Source organism: Psammomys obesus, unplaced genomic scaffold (genome assembly GCF_907164565.1).
Source record: "Psammomys obesus unplaced genomic scaffold, mPsaObe1.curated_primary_1811, whole genome shotgun sequence".
NCBI lineage: Eukaryota > Metazoa > Chordata > Mammalia > Rodentia > Muridae > Psammomys > Psammomys obesus.
Window position 1 is genome coordinate 15,103,844 of NW_026596244.1, and position 23,751 is coordinate 15,127,594.

The 23,751-nt window shown below is 52.7% G+C and overlaps 2 protein-coding genes across 8 annotated transcripts in view; one reads left to right on the forward strand and one right to left on the reverse strand.

Annotated features, from left to right (window-relative positions):
• The window catches only part of Ntrk1 (neurotrophic receptor tyrosine kinase 1), a 16,350-nt gene extending 11,679 nt beyond the window's left edge, over window positions 1-4,671 (reverse strand). For all 3 annotated transcript variants that reach the window (XM_055596618.1, XM_055596617.1, XM_055596616.1), the window contains exons 1-3: window positions 4,393-4,671; window positions 1,598-1,672; window positions 1,309-1,380 (exon numbers count right to left, since the gene is read on the reverse strand). In XM_055596618.1, coding sequence (XP_055452593.1) covers window positions 1,309-1,380; window positions 1,598-1,672; window positions 4,393-4,604 — 359 coding nt within the window. In that variant the 5' untranslated portion in view covers window positions 4,605-4,671. The remainder of the gene's footprint in view (window positions 1-1,308; window positions 1,381-1,597; window positions 1,673-4,392) is intronic.
• A 1,175-nt stretch (window positions 4,672-5,846) lies between these two features.
• On the forward strand, window positions 5,847-23,751 carry Insrr (insulin receptor related receptor). 5 transcript variants are annotated; one of them, XM_055596612.1, is made up of 23 exons: window positions 5,847-6,047; window positions 6,629-6,810; window positions 9,568-10,116; window positions 11,571-11,874; window positions 11,958-12,100; window positions 12,271-12,415; window positions 13,113-13,327; window positions 13,475-13,601; window positions 16,291-16,529; window positions 16,946-17,113; window positions 17,195-17,390; window positions 17,528-17,569; window positions 17,646-17,851; window positions 17,986-18,122; window positions 18,203-18,365; window positions 18,484-18,589; window positions 19,201-19,253; window positions 20,457-20,686; window positions 21,041-21,151; window positions 21,257-21,416; window positions 21,660-21,789; window positions 21,903-22,037; window positions 22,776-23,751. In XM_055596612.1, exons 2-23 carry the CDS (start codon window positions 6,726-6,728, stop codon window positions 23,014-23,016), a joined length of 3,885 nt encoding a protein of 1,294 aa, XP_055452587.1. In that variant the 5' UTR covers window positions 5,847-6,047; window positions 6,629-6,725; the 3' UTR covers window positions 23,017-23,751. The 5 variants fall into 5 exon arrangements, 4 of the variants coding, with proteins under 4 accessions (XP_055452587.1, XP_055452588.1, XP_055452589.1 ...); XM_055596613.1 differs by having other exon boundaries at window positions 6,704-6,810; XR_008718938.1 differs by lacking the exon at window positions 5,847-6,047 and having other exon boundaries at window positions 6,258-6,810; window positions 22,776-23,519; window positions 23,629-23,751.

The window sequence follows — 23,751 nt, forward strand, 5'->3', positions numbered from 1 at the left end:
GAAAGAAAGAAAGAAAGAAAGAAAGAAAGAAAGAAAGAAAGAAAGAAAGAAAGAAAGAAAGAAAGAGAGAAAGGAGGAAGGAAGGAAGAAGGGAAGAAAGAAAGGAAGGAAAGAAGGAAGGAAGAAAGAAAGGAAGGAAGGAAGGAAGGAAGGAAGGAAGGAAGGAAGGAAGGAAGAAGGAAAGAAGGAAGAAAGAGAGTCCAGCTAGGGCTCTGCTCCTGTGCCCCAGGAGTGTTTCAGGACCTCTGTGCTTTGTGCCTACAGTCCACTGCCAGGGCCAGCACCCTCATCCCTGAGGGACATGCCCTAACCACTCTCCTTGCCTATCCATCTTGGCTTTATAGAGATTGGAATGAATTGGGAACACCACCTTGGATTAGATTAGAGCTGGGTGTCACACCTGTCCTATTTTATAGAGCCATGTGACCCCAGTCAAGAAACAACTTAATTACCAGAATTTTCAATATAAAACAGAGACAATATTTTCTCTGTCCCCAGGTTGATTGTAAACAGTCACTGCCATAGAGTCATGAACTGATTCTTTTTAAGGGTTTTTGTTTGTCTGTTTTTGTTCTTTTGTTTTGTTGAGACAAAGGCTGGCTGGCCTGGAGCTTGCTGTGTAGCCACTTAGGAGCTGGAACTTCAGACCCTCATGTGTCCCCAGTGTGTGTAAACCAGCAATAGGGTTATAGGCTTGTATCACCTCAACTAGTGTATGTGGTGGTTGGGGGGGTCAACCCCAGGACTTTATGAACAGTGGGCAAATACTCTACCCACAAAGCCACATTGCCAACCCTAAGTGTAATACAGTAGGTAACACAACACCCATCTGAGAGTTTAGAGGATCCAGCCCAACTCTGTGAATGACAGGCCTCCAACCCAGGGAGGGACTGCAGAGACCCAAGTGCACCTTCTACCCACGCCATGATCCTCTGTCCACTGCAGAACAAGTAGCTGTGTTTCTCAGGAATGAGAAGGGCAGCAGACAGAACATTCCACCTCCCAAGTTGGCCTGTCAACACACCCCGCAGGAGAGGAGATGAAATTCTGTTGAGAACCAGGGGCCTTGCTCCTGCCCCTCGCTTCCTATGAACTCCAGGCAGAGAGCCTGGGAAGGGGCTGATGAGAAGCATTTCTGAGGCATAGAACATGGAGGCGAAACAACAAAAATTCTAGCCTGATTGGATGAGAATCATGACACCGAAGCAGAAAGAAAGGGGACCAGGCTGAACGGTCCCCAGGGGAGCACAGAGCCCATTAGCAGCTCCTCCTCAGCCCCGCCCTCACGGATCCAGCCTGACCACTCACAGGTGACGGAGCCGAGGAGTGAAGTGGAAGGCATCTGGGGCCACAAAGCGGAGGCCACTCTTCACGATGGTTCTAGGAATGGGGTAAGAGGGATTTAAACTCTGCCCCCCACCCCCGCTCTCCCAGGCCAGATGCCCCTGTGAAGCCGTGCACCCTCTCCATGCCTTAGTTCCCACAATTACCTGGATCCCCTCAAGCCCCTGAGCCTCCAGCCCTCTCCCAGACCCCAGTATGTGTGGGCACCCACCACCCTGTGCCCAGGCCCACCCTGTCTACCCCTAGTCCTCACAGGCTTCTCAGCTCCCCCAGGCCCTGCAGGTCCCCAAACTCCAGGCGTCGCAGATGCTGCTGGTTTTCCACATAGCTGCAAGGAGACGGGAGAGGAGCAGGCCAACAGGAGTCAGGGCCTCAGTGGGGTTACCCCATGTCCACAAGCAACCCTCCTCTCTCACACAAGCAAATGCACTATTCACACACAAACCCACTTCGCAACCCATTCACACACATGCCCCACGTGCTGAAAAGACTCACAAGTCACATATGTGCATACATGCATGCACCCTCACCTTTACATACATGCAGACAATGACATGCCTCCTGCAACACATATGCAAGAGTACAGAAACACACAGGGCTATCCCAATACCCTCACTCAAGGACACACATAAACAAAGCTCACACAGACTTCTCCTATTCATACCCAGATGAGAAGGTGTGAAGACATGTTAGTCAAGGCACATTGCCATTGTCAGCATGGGGCTCCATTTTTACAGCAGGCTTCTCCAGCGTATATATGCTCAACAATAGGGGTCGCTCATGCCCAAGACTTACTCCCACAAAGGGCAAGGCTCTTGGTGCTGCTGCTCCACCCAGTGCTAAAGGTACCCCAATTGTCATGCTAGTGTGTGCTCCCAAACATACTTGCTACTCTCTGGGTTCATTGACACTGGACACACAGACGCACACACGAATGCACCCCACCCCTCTGTCCCTTTAGTTCATTAGTTCTTCTCCACACTCTTCTAGAGCAAGCAAGAAGCATAGAACTGTCGGGGACCCCAGTGGAGTGGACAGAGTCCAACTGTGTGGATGAAGAGAGATGGGGTTACAGTGTGAGACACAGGAAGGCTGAATGAGGCAGGTGGCAGAACGTGGGCAGATAAACAAAGAGTGGAAAACTCAGAAGGGAATGACAGCAAAAAGACAGTGGGGTTGGGGGAAGGAAAGGGACATACAGATAAAAAACAAAAAAGGGAGACACTGAGACAGAGATAAGGATGGAGAACCAGGGAGAATAAGAACCAGGGAGGAAAAGAAGAGAAAAGAAAAAAGGCATGAGAGCCAGCAGCACTGGGGGTGGGGGAGGTGGAGTGGCTGTGGTTGCAGTCCTATCTTGTGAATCTGGCATTCTGGAGTTCCTGTGAAGTCACTCCCCTGTAGTGACTTGTCCTCTAGGTCCTCCTCTCCCCTCCCCACCTGCACGTGTGCCAGGGGCCCTTGACTCACTGACAATTCTCAGAACTCTTCCCCTCTCTTGTGGACTTTCTCTAAAGAACACCAAAAGAGCAGGGTCAGCCCAAGGGCCCTGTGCTTCCCCATCCCAGCCTTGACCCCCACAGGATGGGTGTGTGAATGTCTGTGCCCTGGAGGCCTAAGGATTTATAGCTAGCCACTTTGAGGGAGGCCAGCTCACTGTTCTGGCCCAAGGTTTTCGAGCTATGGAGACCCAGGGAGTTGCTAAGAAGACGCACATAGCTGGGTATGTACGAGCTGTCAGGCAATGTGAGCCATGCTGCCTCATTTGTTCAGATTCATAATCAATCTGTCTATTCGAGTCCATTAGCTCCTTGTTAGCTATGCGGTGAGAGAGGAGGGAGAAGTCTGTGCAGGAGGAGTTGGGAGGTTCGGGCCCCACCCAGGGGGACACCTCAGCTCACCACCCTGCCAACCTCCTCTTTTACAGTGCTGGCTTGTCCACTGGCCCTGGCCTGGGCTGGACTTCCCTGGAGCCTGGAAGGGCTCTTGGGATTGAGAACACTGATGCAAACAGTCAGGGGTCTGGGCTCTGGTTTGGATAGACAGGCCTGGGAGCAACAGTCTAGTCCTCATGTCCTGTCCCATCATGCAGGAGCCCAGACTGAGACAAGGCCATCTCCTCTCTTCCTTGTCTCCCCAGGGCCATTAGAAAGAGATTGAGTACCTCCGTTAATTACCACAAGATGCCTGAGGAACTCAGTGCCACTCACTGCTGGCTCCACCAGCATGTAGAATACTCAAGTATTTTCCAGTCATCACTGTGTGATGCTGAGTCCCTTCGGGTCAATTATACTCTCATAGGTTTCACTAGTTGCTAAACAGTACTTGAGTATTTTGTAAGCGATTATTGCAGAAGGTCAAAGTACTACAGAGCTGAAGGTTCCTCCAAAATCTAGACCTGGAAAAGGGGAGAATCTCTCAGCAGCAGCCCTGATTCCCTGATACAAGTAGAGAGACACGGGTGAAAGGAAAGATGGGGGAGCAGGGAGAGAAGGAAAGGGGCTTCATTTCCCACATCCAAATCAAGGAGTCTTGTAATCAGTGAAAAGGAAAAAGCTCAGACACCAAGGCGGTTCCTCACCACCTCCACCAACTCCAGCCCAATCACAAATCCAAAGAAGAGATGGATTTCTGGGAATGACAAGGAAGAAGTTGGGGGCTGTCTTTCCCCTAAGAAAGAGAAGATAGCAAAGTACCACACTGCCAAATTCTGCACAACTAACCACTCCTCCACGGGGCAGAACTTGGGGTCTTGACTAAACCCCACACAGAGATCGCTGAACAGTATCTGGTCCGCCGAGTTTCCCTCTTGCTCTGTCCCAAGCTAGCACCCCAGCTACTCTTGATCCTGGGTGACATCCAGACAGTGACTGCGCGCCTTTGCCAGGGTGATGGCAGCAGCAGAAGCCGCTGCAGCACAGCCAAAGGCTACACGTGCCAGTCTCCTACAGCAGCCTAGCCTGGCCCCTCAAAACCAGAGGTGAGTGCGCGCCCTCGGGAAGGGCTGTGCCCTCCTGACCCTGCGCGCCTCTCCCGCCACATACTCACAGCTCCGTCAGGTTCCCGGCGCCCCGCAGCCCGTGGAGGGTGTCCAGGGTGCCTGTCCTAGTGCAGCGTAACCCCGAGGGGCCCACGGGACAGCAGGCCTCCCGGCAGGATGCGGCGCAGACAGAGGCCAGCATCAATGAAGCCAGCAGACCGCCTAGCCCTGCGGCCGGGAGATGCCAGCCCAGCTGCCCGCGCCGCTGGCCTCGCAGCATCCCGGCGGCGCCCGCCTAGCCCGGGCCGAGCGGCCGTCAGTGCACTCCTAGCTGCTGCCGCCGGGCCTCGCGCGACACGTGCGCGGGGCGGTGTTAAAGACCAGCCGCCAGGAGAGGGCGGCACCCGCAGCCCCGCCCCGCCCCGCCCCGCCTGCCGAAGCCCCGGGTGCCCAACTCCCCTTTGGAGCCCTAATGCCAGCGCGCCTCTCTAATGTCCATCGCGGCTGCAAGAGACCTGGGGAGGCGGAGTGCCACAGATTGCCTCCCTAGTGTCTTCTGAGACCAGGGGAGCTAGGAAGCAGATCCGTTATTTCTTTCAGTAAAACAGCTGCGTTTTCAGATTTGCGGGACAGGCAGAGATTGAGCAAGGAAAAGGCTGAAGTCCAGGTCATTTCAGCCGGCCTCACGGTGCGCTTTGCCTAAGGGAGTGTGCACGTCACTTGGGAAAAACTAGATGAACGTTCTCCAGACCCTAGTAAGGAAAGGGAGGTGGCCCCGAAATGTCTGGACGGAGAACCTGGGGAGGACAGCAGGGTGGAGAACAGGTCTCTGAACGCAGCTGGGCGGAGAGTGGGAAGGGGAGACCTCTTGGTCGGCAAGAGACCAGAGGACGGCGCTAGAAGCTCTGCGCCGCAGCGTTTGCACCCGGCCCGGGTCTTCGAGGGCTCGGGACAGCGGTTCGCAGCCCTGCTAGGATATGCCTTTGGTTTTAGGGCCAGGCCCCAATCCCAGCCAAGCCAGCTGGGCCCCAGAGCCGGGTTGGGCCAAGCCTATCAGGCCTAACATCGATCGCTGTCCTGACAAGCGCATCGATTTCTGAGCGGAGAAATTAATAGATCTCTTAGCTCTTCGGACGTGGGAGTTGCCCGCGGGTAGAACTGGGAACTGTCGGCCCTTGGTATCTGTGAACCTGGGGAAGTCTTAGGGTCCCAGCATCCAGGCCACTTAAGAGCAGGTCTTGTGCATTGGCCTCGCGGCTGCATGTTTAGGTCTCACATTTAAGAGACTGACCGGAAGTGAGTAGGACCTAGCTAAGGGAGTCTTTGGGGCAGATAGCTTTCTGCGTCAAGCTACAGCACGAACAGCCCCCCAAGCGCTTCCAAACAAGTACACTTACAGGGACCACCAAGCATCCTAAATTCTCAAAAGGAACTATAAATGAAGGCGGAATCTCACAGAAAGATGGCTCTTATCGTGGAGATCAGAGCCAAAACCAAGGGACTTGGCGGAGACATACCCCACGCCAAGGGGCTCTGGTCCAAGTGGCCTCAGCGGGCTCGGAGGGGCTGCGAGAGGCGAGGCTGAGGTCTTTAGGTTCCGCAAGCGGAGTCCGACCTGTCCAGACTGCCGGAGGTCACCTGTTGGACTCCAGAACCACTGCTCTTCAAACCAGGCGCCCAGCGGCTCCGTCCCGGTCTGCAGCGAGTGGAGGGAGTGCTAGAGGTGAGAGCGAAGTTGCCAAGGAGTGAGGACTGGGAGTTCAGTTCTTGGCCCCCAACCCCTTCGGCATTGTGGTCTTATTTCCCCAACATATCTGTCCCCCTCATATCATATCAACCACCCTCAGTTGACAGGCTAAATATTTTTACTTGACTTAGTGGGAGGAGCGGAGAGAGCGGGGAAGTCGGCACAAACCAATCCGTTTCTGGAAAGGGTGGGAGTTGGGCGAGGTGCCTGCGCTCCTGCCTCAGGAGCCGCCGCCAGAGGCTGAAGTCTGAATGTCCAGGAGGTCCGCGGAGTCCCGGGTGGAGTCCGGACCCCGCTGCCGCCTCCGGGGTGCTCCTGGGCGCTCCGGGGCGCTCCGCTCCACCTCCGCTCTGAACTGTCCAGCCTCTGGACCTTTGTGATCTGAATCCTGGGTCACTTTCTTCCTCTGAAGGCCTCTCTGAGGCTGTCCTGCTTCTCTCTGCCTCTGTTCCCTTCTCCATCTCCAGATCACACTGAAGCTATCTCCAACTGCCTGATGCAGGATTTATTTCCTCTAATCTGAGATTCTTTTCTATCTTCTCCTGTCTCTACTTGAGATTTCTAATCCCTTTGTCCTGTGTGACTCCCTCCACTCTGGAACCTGGGTCTGCATCCTCCTTTCTCCCTGGAAGACGCCTGAAAGAAAATCAGGTCATGGCAGTGGCTGCCCTGTGGCCCTGGGGAGTACACCTGCTTATGAGCCTGCTGTCCTTGGGATCTGGCCTGGACACACTAGAGGGTGAGTCCCCAGCAACGCCCTTCAACCCCATCTCCCTCCCAGAACACCTATACTCGTTTGTTTGGGTTTTTATTTTTCAAGACGGGGTTTATCTTTGTAACCCTGGCTGTCCTAAAACTAGATCTGTAGACCAGGCTGACCTCGAATTTAGAGTTTCACCTGCCTCTGCCTCCCTAGAGCTGGGATTAAAGGTGTGCGCCACCACATCTGATTTCTACTTAATCTTTCTTTATTGGACCATGACGACTAGGATTAGCCCTCAGAAGGACTTTTCACCAGTTAGAACTGGTATCTGAAGAGTCCCCCCCCCCCCCCGCCTCTCAGCTCCCTAAGCATTAAGGAATTGGAAATGGAATGAACAGATGTTCTGCAATCCATTGCTGTTTGTGAAACCATGATCCCAGTAAAGTCTGAGTTTGAACCAAAATGAGACTCTAAGAATTAGAAGTCATTTTAAAGGGCCACTGAATGTTAAGGGCAGGGTGAGACCAACAGCTGAAAACCAGGCACCATTAAGCAACTTAACCTATTGTGTGAATAGTAGGCTCGGAGAAGCAGACCCAGAAACTGAGCTCCAGCATCCCAGCTTTAGTCCATGTCCCCCACCAGCTATCCAAGAGAGGACTGCCTCTCCTCCATGCCTCATCGATATTCCTCAAATACACATCTCCCACCCAAGGCACCTGTGGAGTAGGACCATCGGACCAAGTGGCCCTCAGAGGGCTGCCAGAGGCTATGTGGGAAAAGGTAGCAGCAGAAGAGGAAGATTAAATGTACCACTCCATCATCAATCTCCCTTTGTCCTCCATTCAGAGAAAGCTTGGGAACCCAGCACTCTGAGACTGTGAAGGGTCTTAGGATGCTCTCCCAAAGCTCCCAGGATCAAGGCAGGGCTCCCCTTTCTGTACAGATAATACAACTGGACTTGGGGTGAGGTGTTGTCGGAAAAGGACCATCACAGAAGATTTGCAATGCATGGTGATCTGCCTGAGGGTCCTACCCCTTCCCCTTCTGTGCCAGGACACTGCACAGTGGATGCCAGGCAGGAGCCCAGTTGTCAAAATAAAGCAAGCATATCTTGGGACTCAGTGTTTGGCCAACAGGCCCAGCTGTTGTTTCCCAGTGAAGCTCTACTTGGGGCTTGGCCTGAGGAAAGGCAGGGGTTAAGCTTTAGAGGTCTTAGATTTGTTTTTCCAATGTCTCACATTAGGGGAGCTCTGGAGAGGATAAGGCATGATGGGAAGTGGGCACCTGAGGGAACCCCCCCACCTGCCTCAAAGAGTCTAATTGGCTTTCACAGAGGGAACAGAAGTGTTTTTCCTTCTTTTCCTCTTTTGTGTATGTACCTGCCTCCACTATTGTGCTCCCAAGTATATGGGCATGTGTGCATGCACACATACAACAGCTGACAGTCAAGCATAGACCACAGAGAGAAGGTACAGGGAGGAAGACTTCCTGTCTCCCACCCCATCCCTATCAGCCTTGAGAAGCCCTAAGCCAGGGACTAGGCTGGCCTGTGTGGGAAAATGTGGGGTGTGGTACCAGTGTGTGTGTGTGCGCGCGCGTGCGTGTGTGTGTGATATTTCTAGAGGGTTGGGTGAGGAGAGGGGAAGTGTACCTGAATGTTAAACTGAAGCATTCAGACTTCCTTAAATGAAGACCCTGCAAGCTCTCCTTGGGAGGAAGTGAGGCCAAGCACCCAGCCCCCATATGGAAACAAGCCTGAAGGCCTTGAGACTAGAAAAGCAAATGGGTGGGTCCCAAAGAAAAGAGCAGATTTAGTATCTATATGTTCACAGTCCATGGTTCCCCGAGTCCCAGTCCTGAGCTGGATACCATGGGGGATGCAAAGTTGACCTAGAACAGCCAGAATCTTGAAGAGAGTGTAAACAGCCATGCTGAGCAGCACACAAGGTATTCCTGTGACTGCTGAACTAAGGGAAATGACCCCTGAAGGGAAACGGATGCAGGGTCAGAGAGCTCTAGCAAGGACACTGGGACCCAGGATTACAGGCCAAAGACCTTTGTAGGTTTGAGGCTAGAGAGGTGAATGGGGACAAGCTTGTCTACACCCCAAAATGTTAGGTTAAGGAAGTGAAATGAGGGCCTCTGCTCTGGCAAAGAGGAACCACGGAATGTCCTTTCAAAAGCAGAAAAGACTTAGATACCATTGGGCTGGCTCCTGAGGACCAAAGCTCAGCCTGCACTTCCCAGGCACAATGTGCACTCACTTCTCACCATTCACTAAGCACCATACTTGTGTCAGGCACTATACGTGAACTAGGGTATAGCAGTGAGTTAAACAAAATATCTGCCTTCATGAGGCTTGCAATGAGCAAAATAAATATGCAAATTATATACAGTTAGTTGAGAGTTACAGGGAAACAGGGTGTGGTGCTCAGAAGACAGAGGCAGAAGGACAGAGCTCCAGGCTACCAGAGCTACACAGTAAGACCCTGTCTCAAAACACCGTGGTCTGGGGATGGGACTCAACAATATGGTGTTTGCCTAGCCAGCACTGACTCCGCCAAAAGAGCAGGACAGTAGGAGACGTCTTCACCGCGGTGATTTAGGGAGGCAAGGAGTCATGTAAGGGAACAGAAGACCCTAACTAGGCGTCTGTCTGCTTGTTTGGGAGGAGACAACTCTTCATTAGAGCACAACTTGGTTCCCTCCACTCTGCCCCACCAGCGGAGCTGCCAGGACAGGGTTCTTGGTCTGTACTGTACTCATTTGCCTGCCCACATGTGCCCACAGTGTGCCCCAGCCTGGATATCCGCTCCGAGGTTACAGAGCTTCGTCGCCTGGAGAACTGCAGTGTGGTGGAGGGCCACCTGCAGATCCTTCTCATGTTTGCTGCCACCGGAGAGGACTTCCGGGGCCTCAGCTTCCCGAGCCTCACCCAGGTGACCGACTACCTGCTGCTCTTCCGAGTCTATGGTCTGGAGAGCCTTCGAGACCTCTTTCCCAACCTGGCCGTGATCCGAGGTGCACGCCTCTTCCTGGGCTATGGGCTCATCATCTTTGAGATGCCCCACCTAAGGGACATCGGGCTGCCGTCGCTTGGGGCCGTGCTTCGTGGGGCTGTGCGTGTTGAGAAAAACCAGGAACTGTGCCATCTCTCCACCATTGACTGGGGCCTGCTGCAGCCTGCACCTGGTGCCAACCACATTGTAGGGAACAAGGGCGAGGAGTGTGCTGACGTTTGCCCTGGTGTGCTGGGTGCTGCTGGTGAGCCCTGTGCAAGAACCACCTTCAGTGGGCACACTGACCACAGGTGCTGGACGTCCAGCCACTGTCAGAGAGGTGGGCATTTCCACAGAAGATAGCTCTAGCCACAGGGAGGCAGGGCTGGATGAGGTGGAGCCACACTTTGCTGTCCTACCTTTAGCTATTTGGTTTTCTTTGTTTGTTTGTTTGTTTGTTTGTTTGTTTTTGTTTTTGAGACAACATATAATGTAGCCTAGGCTGGCCTGAAGCTTGACATGTAGCTGAGGTTGGCTTTGAACACCTAACTACTCTGTCTCCATCTCCTAAGTGCTGAGTATGCCTGGCTTGCTGCCATTGTTTTTAAATCTTTACCCTTCTAATGAGGCAGGTACCCTCATTATCCCATTTTACAGGAAAAGAAACAGATGTTCAGAGAAACTAAATAACTGATGTGACATCAGGCAGGCACAGGGTAGGTAAGGAGGGGGTTTGGAAAGAGGGTAGATACCAGGGTGCAGAAATCAGCATTCTGAGGCAGAAGCCAAGGATGCACCTCTGCTCACTAGCTGGGCTCATCTGACATCTCTGTGCCTGTCTCCTCTGAGCTGAGGTAGGGTGTGGGTGGGAGCCTACGCAGCATTAGAACAGAATCAAGACTATAGTTTCAGTAAAAGTGGTCTCAGCCAAGGTGATCAAGCTGGTAGCGCTGAAATAGGAAGGACAGGCAAAGGCAAGCCTGTGACCTTGGAAGTCCACCCGGAGGCAGAAGGAAAGCAGTGGAGAAAGTGGGGAGGGAAGTAAGGCTTTCCAGGATCCAGGAGCAGACCTGGGGTTTCTAGTTTTTCTCATGAAGCTCATACAGCTCAAGTTCTGTCCCCCTCACCTCTAGCCTCAGCTCCGGGCAGGAGAATAACCAGATCCCTGCTGTATCAGCAGTGAGCTGCCTCCCTGTTGGCTGTAAACACAGCTGCCGCATGTCCTCTTAATTTGTGTACCATGTCAACAGGCCCTGGCTGGACACACCTTGCCCTGGCCTAGCTGATCAGGCACAGCCAGCTGTTTCCCTTTGGCACCACACCAAGCCACCACAGGACAGCCTAGGCAGGGCAGCAATACTGATGGGCAAGGTCACTGCTCCATCCTGGGGTGTCTCTCTTTTCTTTTATCTGAGGGAGGGCCTCTCTGTGTACCCTCTGCTGGACTAGAACTTGCTATGCAGACCAGGCTAGCCTCAAACTCACAGAGATTCACCACCCTCTGCTTCCCAAGTGCTGGGATTAAAGGAATGCAGCCCAGCCCAGCTTGAGTTCTGATACTCTCAAGGAGGTGCTGTGGGAGCTGGAGCACACAGACAGGCCCCATGCTTGTCTTCAAGCATCCATGATGCAAAACAAACAAACAAACAAACAAAAACAAAGTTAGTAGTGTAATCTGGACCAGAGCTATCTGGCACTGAGTGTTACCATAAGGTTCAGTGAGCCAGGGTTGGAAAAGGGCATCACTGAGGGGTTTCCAAGGGGTAGGTAAGGTCTGATGTCCTCTGCCTGCAGTGTGCCCGTGCCCCCGTGGTCTGGCCTGCACAGCAGGTGGCGAGTGCTGCCACAGTGAATGTCTGGGCGGCTGCAGCCGGCCTGAAGACCCTCGGGCCTGTGTAGCCTGCCGTCACCTCTCCTTCCAAGGAGTCTGCCTGCAGGCCTGCCCCCCGGGCACCTACCAGTATGAGTCCTGGCGCTGTGTCACTGCCGAGCTCTGTGCCCATCTGCGCGAGGTGCCTGGCCATGCAGCTGCCTTTGGCATCTACCAGGGCAGCTGCCTGGCTCAGTGCCCTCCAGGCTTCACCCGTAATGGCAGCAGGTGAGAGGGGTAGCCTTGGGGTATTTGGGAGACCCAAGCAGTCTCATCAGTCCAAGGCTTAGGTGATTTGCTTGTCCTGCCAGCATTTTCTGCCACAAGTGTGAGGGGCTGTGCCCCAAAGAATGCAAGGTCGGCACAAAGACCATCGACTCTGTCCAAGCCACACAGGACCTGGTGGGCTGCACCCACGTGGAGGGGAGCCTCATCCTCAACCTTCGCCAAGGCTGTCAGTACTCTTCCTGGTCATGCCCGTCCTGGCCACACTCTCCTGCCTGCCTGTATTTCTTGCATGGCTTCCCCTCACCCAGGGGCCTATGCCTTTGTCCCTCCAGCTCCCCACCCTGTAAACCCTTACATTCCCTGGCCTTGCTGCAGCCCTATCTTCCTCATCCCCAGACAACCTGGAGCCAGAGCTTCAACGCAATCTGGGGCTCGTGGAGACCATCACTGGCTTCCTCAAAATCAAGCACTCTTTTGCACTCGTGTCCCTGGGCTTTTTCAAGAACCTGAAACTAATCCGGGGAGATTCCATGGTGGACGGGTAAGGGTCCTCAGCATCCTCAGAACAATGGTGAAGACAATGGGCTCTAAAATTAGTTTGCTGTGTGAGTTTGGGGAGGTTTCTTGAGTTTTTTGGTCTGGTTTTCCTTCTGTAATAGGAAGCTTTTTCTAGGATTGTGTTTGCTACTTACGATGTTGTATGTAAAGTGTGTTACACAGTGGCTAGCACACAGTACATACAATAAGAGTTTCAGGCTGTTCCTTAAGGAAGGACCTGACAGTTAAGTTGCAGAATGAATCTTCCGGGGTGTAAAACCACTCCTACCACCTAGCCACCAAGGCCTCCTCACGAAGAAGCCAGTGTTTTTTCAAAATAAAAAAAGGTTTAAATTGTCATCAGTCAAGTGGCTCCTCCGTCTCCTGGCATATGACTGCGGCTCCCCCCCCCCCCCCCCCGAGGAGTACTCACAGCCAAGCTGGCCAGGCAGCTTCTGTGGCCCAAGCCAGTGCTCAGTTAAAGTGAGATGAAGGAGTGCCAAGGCAAGGTCTGGCCCCTTCACCACACGACACTGCTGGTCAGTGGTGAAGAGCAGGTGCCCCGAGGCCCCTCGTGAATGTGAGTGAGCTGCAAATTACAACTGTGCCCAGTGCAGCCTCTGCGGGGGAACCCATGAACCAGTCCCTCTCTTGCCCCAGCCCCTGGCACTTTCTGGAGCAAGGCACCCGGCTTTCTCCAGGAACTACACTCTGTATGTGTTGGACAACCAGAACCTGCAACAGTTGGGGTCCTGGGTGGCTGTGGGACTCACCATTCCGGTGGGCAAAATGTACTTCGCCTTCAACCCACGCCTCTGCTTGGAGCACATATACCAACTGGAGGAGGTTACAGGGACCAGAGGTCGGCAGAGCAAGGCTGAGATCAACCCTCGCACCAACGGAGATCGAGCTGCCTGTAAGGCCCCTCCCAGCCTAAGTGTGCATGCAAAGCAACACACACACTTGCACTAAAACACCCAAGGAGGTTAGCGACTGGGGGGGGGTGAGCGTGGGCCTGTGGCAGGTGTGTGGAGAGCGGGTGCTTTTCTTTTGCTCCATGCAGGTCAGACTCGCACTCTGCGCTTTGTGTTCAACCTCACTGAAGAGGACCGCATCCTGCTGCGATGGGAGCGCTATGAGCCTCTGGAGGCCCGGGACTTGCTCAGCTTCATCGTCTATTACAAGGAGTCGTGAGTAGAATGTGGCACCAGACCCTGATTTCTTTTTCATTTATTTCATTTTATTTTTGAGACAGGATCTCACTACATCACCTAGCCTACAATTCTCAAAGATTCTCTTGCCTCAACCCCAGCCTCCAAGAATGCTGGGATTCCAGGCCTGCATACTATGCAGAGTCCAATTATTTTCAAGACCAAAGGAGAAAAGAACATAGCCCCGCTGGACTAGGGAGAGCCAGAAAGCTAGCACCCCCAAAAGTATACCCATCCTGGATCTGTCTCACCTTCTTTGGTCCTCTGTGCCTCAGTTTCTCCCCACCTAGTAAAATAAAGTGGACAGCAAGGGTTTCTGAGAACCCAGGAGATCATTCTAGAAAAGCTTGGCTAATTAAGCTTCAATTTACTGTGCTAACAGTCTCTGCTGACCACATGTGCTTGACCCAGCAGCGGTTTGGGAAGGACCCACTAATTTGGCCACTTCTATGAGCATCTTTACCAACATCTCATTAAAGCCTGAGGAAAGAAAGGGTCAGGGACCAACCTTCCTTTCTCTCTCTCTGTCTCTTTCTCTTGGTCTCTGTCTCCCTCTATATCTGTTTTGTCTTTGTCTGTTTCTGTCTCTGTCTCTGTCTCTCTGTGTCTCTGTCTTTCTCTGTATCTGTCTTGTCTTTCTGTCTGTTTCTGTCTCTCTCTGTATCTGTCTTGTCTCTGTCTATTTCTGTCTCTGTGTCACTGTCTCTGTCTCTCCTCCTCAAAAAGACAGTGTTTCAATATGTGGCCCTAGCTGTCCTGGAACTCTCTGTGGACTAAGCTGGCCTCAAACTCACAGAGATCCACCCACATCTGCATCCTGAGTCGGGAGTAAAGACATGCACCACCACTGCCCAACCCTTTCTTTTTCTTAAAAGGGTCTTATGGATTCTGGCTAGCCTCAACCTCTTTGAACTTACCCTCCTGCTTCCAACCCCAAGTGCTAAGTTTATGGAAGTGTATCACATATCCCGTTTAAGTTGTTCCAGGATCAAACTCAGGGTGAAGTGCATGCCAGTCAAACTCTACCAACTGGGCTACACTCCAGCCCAGAACGGGCTAATTCTTTGGAGAGAGTGGGCTGACCTGAGCAGGAGGGATATCACAAGAAGGACTTCTCCCAAAACAACTCACTGAATCCTGGTCCAATTCTGGCTCTGAGCCAGGCCTACTTGGTGTGTCATACCTTACAAGGCATCTTCCTTCCTGGCACCCGCTCCATGATTGTCATACCAGCTCCTAAAGCATCCCACTTCTGAGTTCCAGCAAGAAGTTCCAGGTCCTCCTGCCTCCCCTCATCTCCTGCCCCAAGTCTGTCCATGGGGCTGCAGTGATGGCTCAGTGGATAAAGCGGGTTTTGCTACACAAGCATGAGGAGCTGGAGTTCAGATCCCCAGCACTCATATTAAAGCCAGGTGTGCGTCAGTCACACCAGCACTGGAGGACAGAGACAGAAAGACCCTGGGGGCTCACTAGCAGAGAAAAGCTGCAGGTTAGTGAGAGACTCTATCTCAAAATGTAAGGTGCAAGTGACTGAGGAAGGAATGCCAGCAGCAGCCTGTGATCTCCACCCAGGCTGGTGCTGGTGAGGGCATCCCCACACATGCAGCACCACACACGCGCACACACATGCAGGGGCGAGATCACACACATACACATACACGTACACACTTTCTGACCCTGGTCAGCATGATTCCACCACCCCCCCTGCCTCCCAGAAAAGAAGCAGATACCCTGATCATGGATTTGCTGCCTCACAGTACTCCCAAACCTGCTGACTGATGTCTTCCATACAGTCCTCCCTTCCGTTGCTCAGGAGCCAGCCCTCCTTATATCTGTGCCGCCTATTCTGTCTCTCCAAGGCCTGCCTCTGGCCTAACCCCCAATGTCTGCCTCAATTATTCCCTTGAGTCAGTGTGTCTTGGCTTTTGGGGCTCTACTTTGAAGACTTTGAAGCTAGCTGTGTGTGATGACACACACCTTTAATCCCAGTACTCAGAGGCAGAGGCAGGTGCATCTCTGAGTTCGAGGCCAGCCTGGTTTACACAGAGAACTCCAGAACAGCATAAAAGCTAGAAAACCACCTCTAGAAAGGCGTTTCTCAAAACACAAACACATGAAGAAGTGTGCTTATAGTTTGGGAGGTCCCTGGACTTCCAAAGGCTGTGCAGAGGCCTTGGTTACAACACCGCTCATGGGGTGCAGTGCAGGCTATAACCCCAGCAAACACTCAGGAGGCTGAAGCAGGAAGGAAGGTTCAAGACTAGACTGGGCTACTTGGAAAAACTCCCTAAAACAAAATAAAACAAAACAAAAGCACTGTGCTGTTCTTGACAGGAGCTTGCTCTACCAATCCTAGCTCCAGGTCACCTCACTAGAGCTGAGAATGAGCTGCTTGTTTGACCATACCCACTTCTAGGGATTGTTTAAAAAGAATTCAAACTTATTTGTTTTTACTATTCTCATTAAGACAAAAGCTCAATAATTCTTACTAGAGATTAAAAATATTTCATTACTATTTGTGATGTATGGCTAAGATCATAAGCCCCATAGGGTAGGTGAATTGGCTGGAATTACATGCATAGGGGGGGAATGGCTATGACAGTCCTGAGTAGTTGGGCAGGAGAGACAGAGAGCTTGGAGATGGGCCTGAGCCCCACCCCCCATGCAGTCCATTCCAGAATGCCACAGAACACGTGGGTCCAGATGCCTGTGGAACCCAGAGTTGGAACCTGTTGGATGTGGAACTGCCTCTCAGCCGCACCCAGGAGCCGGGGGTGACCCTAGCCCCCCTTAAGCCCTGGACACAGTACGCCGTGTTTGTGCGGGCCATCACACTGACCACTGCTGAGGACAGCCCCCATCAGGGAGCCCAGAGCCCCATTGTCTACCTTCGGACATTGCCTGCAGGTAAGCTGAGGGCTCAGGCATGAGGCAGACAGAGGCACCAGACACAGAGAGTGTAGCACCCTGGAGGACAGGAGGTCCTTTTGCACTATGGGGCATTCACTGAGCCTTGGGGGAAGCTGGGGTTGGACTTGTGGTAGCTGAGTGAAGTCAAAGGCCTGTGAAGGACTGAGAATACCCAGTGTTGAGCTTCTGTATTGCTTCTCCAAGGTTGGGACCAGGCTCAGGTGGGAGATTGCTTTGTCTGCCATGGAAAGCCTGGGTTTCATACATCCTATTTTCTGAAACAGAGAAAACACAGAATGATTCCCAGGGAAGGAGGGCTCTGGAAAGGGAGGGTGAACCAGAGGTGGGAGCTCGTCAGCACACAGCATTTGGAAGGGTCACACCCCTGAATGGCACCCTTTTCATGTTCCTAGCACCCACGGTGCCCCAACATGTCATCTCCACCTCCAACTCCTCCTCACACCTTCTGGTGCGCTGGAAGCCGCCGGTCCAGCGCAATGGAAACATCACCTACTACCTGGTGCTGTGGCAGCGGCTAGCAGAGGACAGTGACCTCTACATTAATGACTACTGCCATCGCGGTGCGCACCTCAGGCCGGGAGTACCCAGTAGTGGCGGGTGGAGCATGGCCCTGACTTCTCTCTTCTGCTCCGTGGCCACAGGTCTGCGGCTGCCCACCAGCAGCCACGACACACGCTTCGACCGTGAAGACCCAGCACTGGAGGCTGAGCCGGAGCAAGGCTGCTGTCCTTGCCAACACTCACCTCCTGGGCAGGCCTTGCCGACAATGGAGGCACAGGACACCACGTTCCAGAAAAAGTTTGAAAACTTCCTACACCACGCCATCACTATCCCCAAGTGCGGCCTGGTTGGGAGGGCCTGAGGGGTGGTACTCAGAGAGGGTGGAACTTTGTGGGAGGGGCCTGGCCTTGGCGTGAGTGGGTTTGGAGGCTGCAGAGCATACTGGAGTTGAGCATGTCCCCTGGCTTCTCCAGGGCCCCCTGGAAAGTGACATCCATCAGCAAGAGCCCCCAAAGGTGAGCTGAAACGAGCATGGGGACAGCGGAGGGACTCTGGGAACAGGCCTTAGGTCTCTGACCCATCTATTTCCAGGGACCGCAGGGAAGCTGGCCTTCTCAGATTGGGGAACAACTCGGATTTTGAGATTCAAGAGGACAAGGTTCCCCGGGAGCGAGCAGTGCTGAGCGGCTTGCGTCACTTCACAGAGTACAGGATTGACATCCATGCCTGCAACCACGCGGCACACACCGTGGGCTGTAGTGCTGCCACCTTCGTCTTTGCACGTACCATGCCACACAGTAGGTGCCCCTGTAACCAGTAGAGCGTGTCTACCCTCCCGCTAGTCTCACCCTGTTCACCCTTCCTGGTTCCCAGGATTGTAGAACTTCAGTGTAGCCTGGGTTTGAATGCGAACGAGAGCAACCTCTTGCAGGAGAGGCCGATGGCATCCCAGGGAAGGTTGCCTGGAAGGCAGCTGGCAAGAGCAGTGTCATCTTGCATTGGCTTGAGCCACCTGACCCCAATGGGCTCATCCTCAAGTATGAAATCAAGTACCGCCGGCTGGGAGAGGTAGGTACCGAGGCACTCCTCTCCCAGTCTGAGCCTGTCCCTCCACCCCATTCCCAGCCTGCTGTCTGTTCCACCCGCAGGAGGCCACTGTGCTTTGTGTGTCCCGACTTCGATATGCCAAAGTTGGCGGGGTCCACCTGGCTCTGCTGCCCCCTGGAAACTACTCTGCTAGAGTGCGAGCCACTTCCCTGGCTGGCAACGGCTCCTGGACAGAAGGTATTGCCTTCTACATCAACGGTCCAGGTAAGACAGACTTGCTTCCCACTCTGTCCAGCTGGTCTGTGCCCACCGTCAGCCCTGCCTACCACCACTCTCCAGTGCTGCCACTGACCTGTCACTGTTTCCCACACTCCACCACCAGAGGAAGAGGATGCTGGGGGACTGCGCATCCTCCTCACCGTCACCCCTGTGGGGTTCATGCTGCTCATCATGCTTGCTGCCCTCGGGTTCTTCTACAGCAAGAAGAGGTAATGACAAGTCCCACATATTCCCATCCCATTCTCTCCCTTAGCCATAACATAGGGACAGCACAGTCACAGGGCAATAGTTTAGACAACAGAAAGGACTTCCCTAAAGACACTAAGTTTTTGCCTGGAACACACAGAGACACGCACACATGAATGCACACACACACGCTGGGCACGCACGAGAGAAGAAGCGCTGCCCTAACTTGAAACTAACCTCTTAGTTAGGGTGACAATTCATCCTTGTTAACCTGGACATGTCTTACATCCCGAGAAACCCCTTGGTGTGGGCATCTGGGGACTATTGGCTTCCACACCCTTAGCTCCAGCTGAGAAATAATGAAGCTGGTTCTGCTGTGACGAGGAAAGACCGGAGCCCTAGTATGTGCTTATATAGCTGTCATCACCTACCCTGGGGCTGAGCACAAGAGGGCCTAGAGAGAGGACATCCCCTTTTCTACCCCTGGCTTTACCTATTCTCAGCCTATTTGGTCCCAGGACTAGTACCATGGGCAGCTTGGAAATGCTTGGGACTCCCTAGAGGTCACCTTGATCAGAGCGATGGTGGTCAATACCATCCTGGTGCATTCATTTCCTCCCTGGATCCCTTGCAGAAACAGCACGATGTACACGTCTGTGAACCCTGAGTACTTCAGTGCTTCCCACAGTAAGTCCAGGCACAGGTGGTATGGGATAGAAGGCAGGAGTGGGAGAGCAGAGTTCCAGAAGCCCTTCCTGGAGAAGGTGGCCTTAAGAACAGAGCGCTTCAGAAGAGAAGTCAAAGGACTCCATTGTCTACATAAAGTGAACCTGAAATGATGTTGTAGCTTTTGGAGAAGAAGTGGCACCCTAATCTGATGGTCTGGGAGTGATGCCTAGAGAGATGGCTCAGTGTGTGAAAGTGCTTGCTCTGGGTCTGAATTCCCAGCGCTACATAAACACGTGACAACGTTGTTTATGCCCGTAACAAATGATCTACAGCTTTGGTTGTAGAGACAGGCAAGGATCTTTCAGAGCTTGTTGCCCAAACCCCTCGCGGAGTCTCCAGTTTAAGGGGGGCCCTGTATCAATGACTAACTCAGCAGGTACATCTGTGCACAACACCCAGCAACAACAACAGAAGAACAGATGAAGGCTAAAGAGGTGATTCCCCATTAAAATGTTTGTTAAGAGCACCAGCTGCTCTTGCAGAGGACCTGAGTTCTATTCCGAGCATCCACAGGGCAGCCCACAGCTGTCTGCAATTCTTGTTCCAAGGATCCTATGCCTTCTTCTGGCCCCCACACACATATGCAGGCAGAATACTCATACACTTAAAAATAAGGTGTAAAAAGATAATAATAATGAAAATGTTCGCTGCACAAAGATGAGGACTCAAGTTCAGATTGTTTGAATCTCTAGAAATCTTCATAAATGCTAGATGGACATAGTGGCCCACAAGTAATTCCAACCTCACAGGGAGAAACAGGGATCCCCAGGGCAAACTGGCCAGGACTAGGCCTATCGGTGAGCTCTGGTTTTGATTTAGAGCCCCTGCCTCAGTGAATAAGGAGGAACACACAGAGACACACACACATGAATGCACACACACACACGCTGGGCACACACAAGAGAAGAAGCACTGCCCTAATTTGAAGCTAACAGTTCACTGTTTTCTGTACCAAGGAATCCAGCATAAAACTAGCATATATGCTTTTGTCCTGCCTTTAGTGAATTTATAATTAAATATTAAGGCATTATGATCTCAGCAAAGTAGTCCTTTTTCACCAGTAAAGTTGGATAATAACTTTAAGGGGAAAAAAAAAAAAGAGTCAAGAGGCAGGTGAAGACAGAGAGGGGCACCCTGCTCCTGGCACGCATGTCTTCTCAGTGTACAGCCCTGACGAGTGGGAGGTTCCCCGGGAGCAGATAACCATCATCCGAGAGCTGGGCCAAGGCTCTTTTGGGATGGTCTATGAGGGACTGGCACGAGGACTGGAGGCTGGCGAGGAGTCTACACCTGTAGCTCTGAAGACAGTGAATGAGCTGGCCAGTGCTCGGGAATGCATTGAATTCCTCAAGGAAGCATCTGTCATGAAAGCATTCAAGTGTCACCATGTGGTAAGGCCATAACTAGGGTAAGGCTATGTGGTGAGAGGGGAAGGACATTACCAGGTCAGGGCTGGGACTACAGTTAACATTTTAACAGGAACAGTCTAGAACTGAGATAGTCAGGATCAAGACTCAGCATTGGGTGTCCAGAGAGTTATTAGGGTCTTCATTGGATCAAGGTCAGAGTTGGGCCAAGTTGTGCTGTGTTAGGATCAGATATGATCAGGGTTAAGAATTAAGGATTACACTCCCAGTGAGAGTGAAGATGGGCCCTGGGTCAGGTTATCATCACAGTAGGCTGAGGTTTTGGCCCTGTGGATCATGGAGATGGAGGAACCACAGCAAACATCTTTGTCATCTCAGGTTCGTCTCCTGGGTGTGGTGTCTCAGGGCCAGCCAACTCTGGTCATCATGGAGTTAATGACCCGTGGGGACCTCAAGAGCCATCTCCGATCTCTGAGACCTGAGGCAGAGGTTGGAACAAGAAAGACTCTGAGCCATATGAGGCTGGGAATTGAGAAGAGTTGGGCAGAGTGTGGGTGAGGGGTAGTCCTTCACCAGCCTCTCTCTTGCCTATAGAACAACCCTGGCCTCCCACAGCCAGCACTCTGTGACATGATACAGATGGCTGGTGAGATTGCAGATGGCATGGCCTACCTTGCTGCCAAGAAGTTTGTGCACCGGGACCTGGCAGCGCGCAACTGCATGGTGTCCCAGGACTTTACCGTCAAAATTGGTGGTACAGTGTTTACCAGGTGGCCGTAGAGAGTCTCCGTAATCTAGCCCAGAGACCAGTCCTGGTCCATAGGCTTAACCAGCAGGTCCCCTAACCTCATGTCTCCATCTCCATGTTCAAGAGAAGAAATGGCCTCCGAGACCCTTTGAACTCACACATTCCAGAATGTTTAGCGACTGGGGGTAGAGCGGTTCAGGGACTGTCTTCCAGGGGAACCAGTGCATGCCCAAAACTCTTGCTTTTTAGACTTCGGGATGACTCGGGATGTGTACGAGACCGACTATTACCGCAAGGGTGGAAAGGGCCTGCTGCCCGTGCGCTGGATGGCCCCTGAGTCCCTAAAAGATGGAATCTTCACTACTCACTCAGATGTCTGGTAGGGCCTGACAGGAGTGACTTCCAGGAATGTGCAAGCAGCCTTTGGGAAGGGCTTAGGACTTGCTGGGGGTGCCAAGCAGCCTGATCCAGGCTCTCCTTCATGTTTTCCAGGTCCTTTGGTGTGGTGCTCTGGGAGATTGCGACCCTGGCTGAGCAGCCATACCAGGGTCTATCAAACGAGCAGGTGCTCAAATTTGTCATGGACGGTGGAGTGCTAGAAGAACTGGAGGACTTTCCCCTTCAGCTGTGAGTCATCCCTGCCTCCTGCACCCCCTCCTCCACCCCTGCACTGTGCTCACCACCCTTGATTCTGACCTAACTCCAAAGCTTCTACATCACTGACTCCCAGTTCTCTCGTTGGTTGGTTTGGGTTTTTTGGTTTTTCAAGATAGAGTTTCTCTGTGTAGCCCTGGCTGTCCTGGAACTCACTTTGTAGACCAGGCTGGCTCAAACTCAGTGGTCCACCTGCCTCTGCCTCCCAAGTGCCGGGATTAAAGGCACCACCACCTAGCCACTACTAGTTCTTTCTTATTTTATTTAAAGATTTATTTACTTTATGTAGATGAGTGCTCTATCTGCATATACACCTGAATCCCAGAGGAGGGTATCAGATCCAAGAAAAGATGGTTATGAGCCACCATGTGGTTGCTGGGAATTGAACTCAGTGCTCTTAACCACTGACTTATCTCTCCAGCCCTATTCCCAGTTCTTTTTGTTCAAGACAGGGCCTCTCTGTGTAGTCCGGGCTGTCCTGGACTCACTTTATAGGCCAGGCTGGCCTCAAACTAACAAAGATCCACCAGCCTCTGCCTCTTTGAATGCTGAGACTACAGGCACGTGCCACCATGCCCAGCTTACTCCTAGTTCTTAACTTACCTACTTTCCTCATTTATTCCCCTCTGATCCCTTTCTTCCACTGATACCCTCCTATTGGGGAGGCAGGAGTTTGTCTGGGTTCCCTCTAACCCACTTCACGTCCACCAGACAGGAGCTGATGCGACGCTGCTGGCAGCACAGCCCCCGCCTGCGTCCTACTTTCATCCACATCCTGGATCGAATACAGGAGGAGCTTCGGCCCTCTTTCCGACTCTGTTCCTTCTACTTCAGCCCAGAGTGCCAGCGTGGCCAGGCCTCCTTGCTGCCTGCTGAGGCAGAGCCTGACTCCCCACCAACCTCAAAGGGAGCTTCAGACTGTAGACCCCTAAATGGAGACCCAGGACACTAAGGGTCTCTCCATTCCCCACCTGACTGGCCTCCCATAGGCAGAGAAGATAGAGCCCAACCTTTATAACCAGTTGCTTCCCTCTCACTCCCCAGTCTCCCTAGGCAGGTCAAGATTATCTCAGCACTATCAGAGAGCAGGAGCAAAAAAGGGAGGCATCTGAACTCACAGATGACTCAGAGAGACAGCCTGTGGGAAAGCATGAGAGGCCACAGCAGGAGGGACCCTCAGATCACAGGGCAGGCACGTCCTTCCCTCAGAAGAGACACTGTTCAGACTGACAAAGCTAGCCCACTGGAGACAGGGTCCAGAGACACGGCCTCTCCGACGCTGGGCCATCAACAGCTTGGGAGACAATGAGTGGCCAGAGGCAAGTCTGGAGAGCTCTTTACTCACTTTGGGACCTGAAGACAAACATTCATGTCCCTGCCCTTTCTTTTCCTGTTCATCTCCTCCCCTCTACCACACATACCAGGACAGAACAGGAACCCTAGGACCCTGGGCAGGTCAGTACCCTCACTTCTCTCCCCCTGCTCTACCCAGGGACCTCAAACTTGGTGCTCCTCCCTCCTTTGCGTCAAGGACATCCCTTGATGCACGTCTGTCCTTTTCCAGTTGTCCCTGGATTGCTAGTCCTGGATGTGAGAGCTTTGTCTCCCTCTCTCCCATCTCCTTCTCAGCCTCTCTGGGGAAGACTGGAGAAAACACAATAAAGACTGGGGTCTGTTTGTGCTCTGG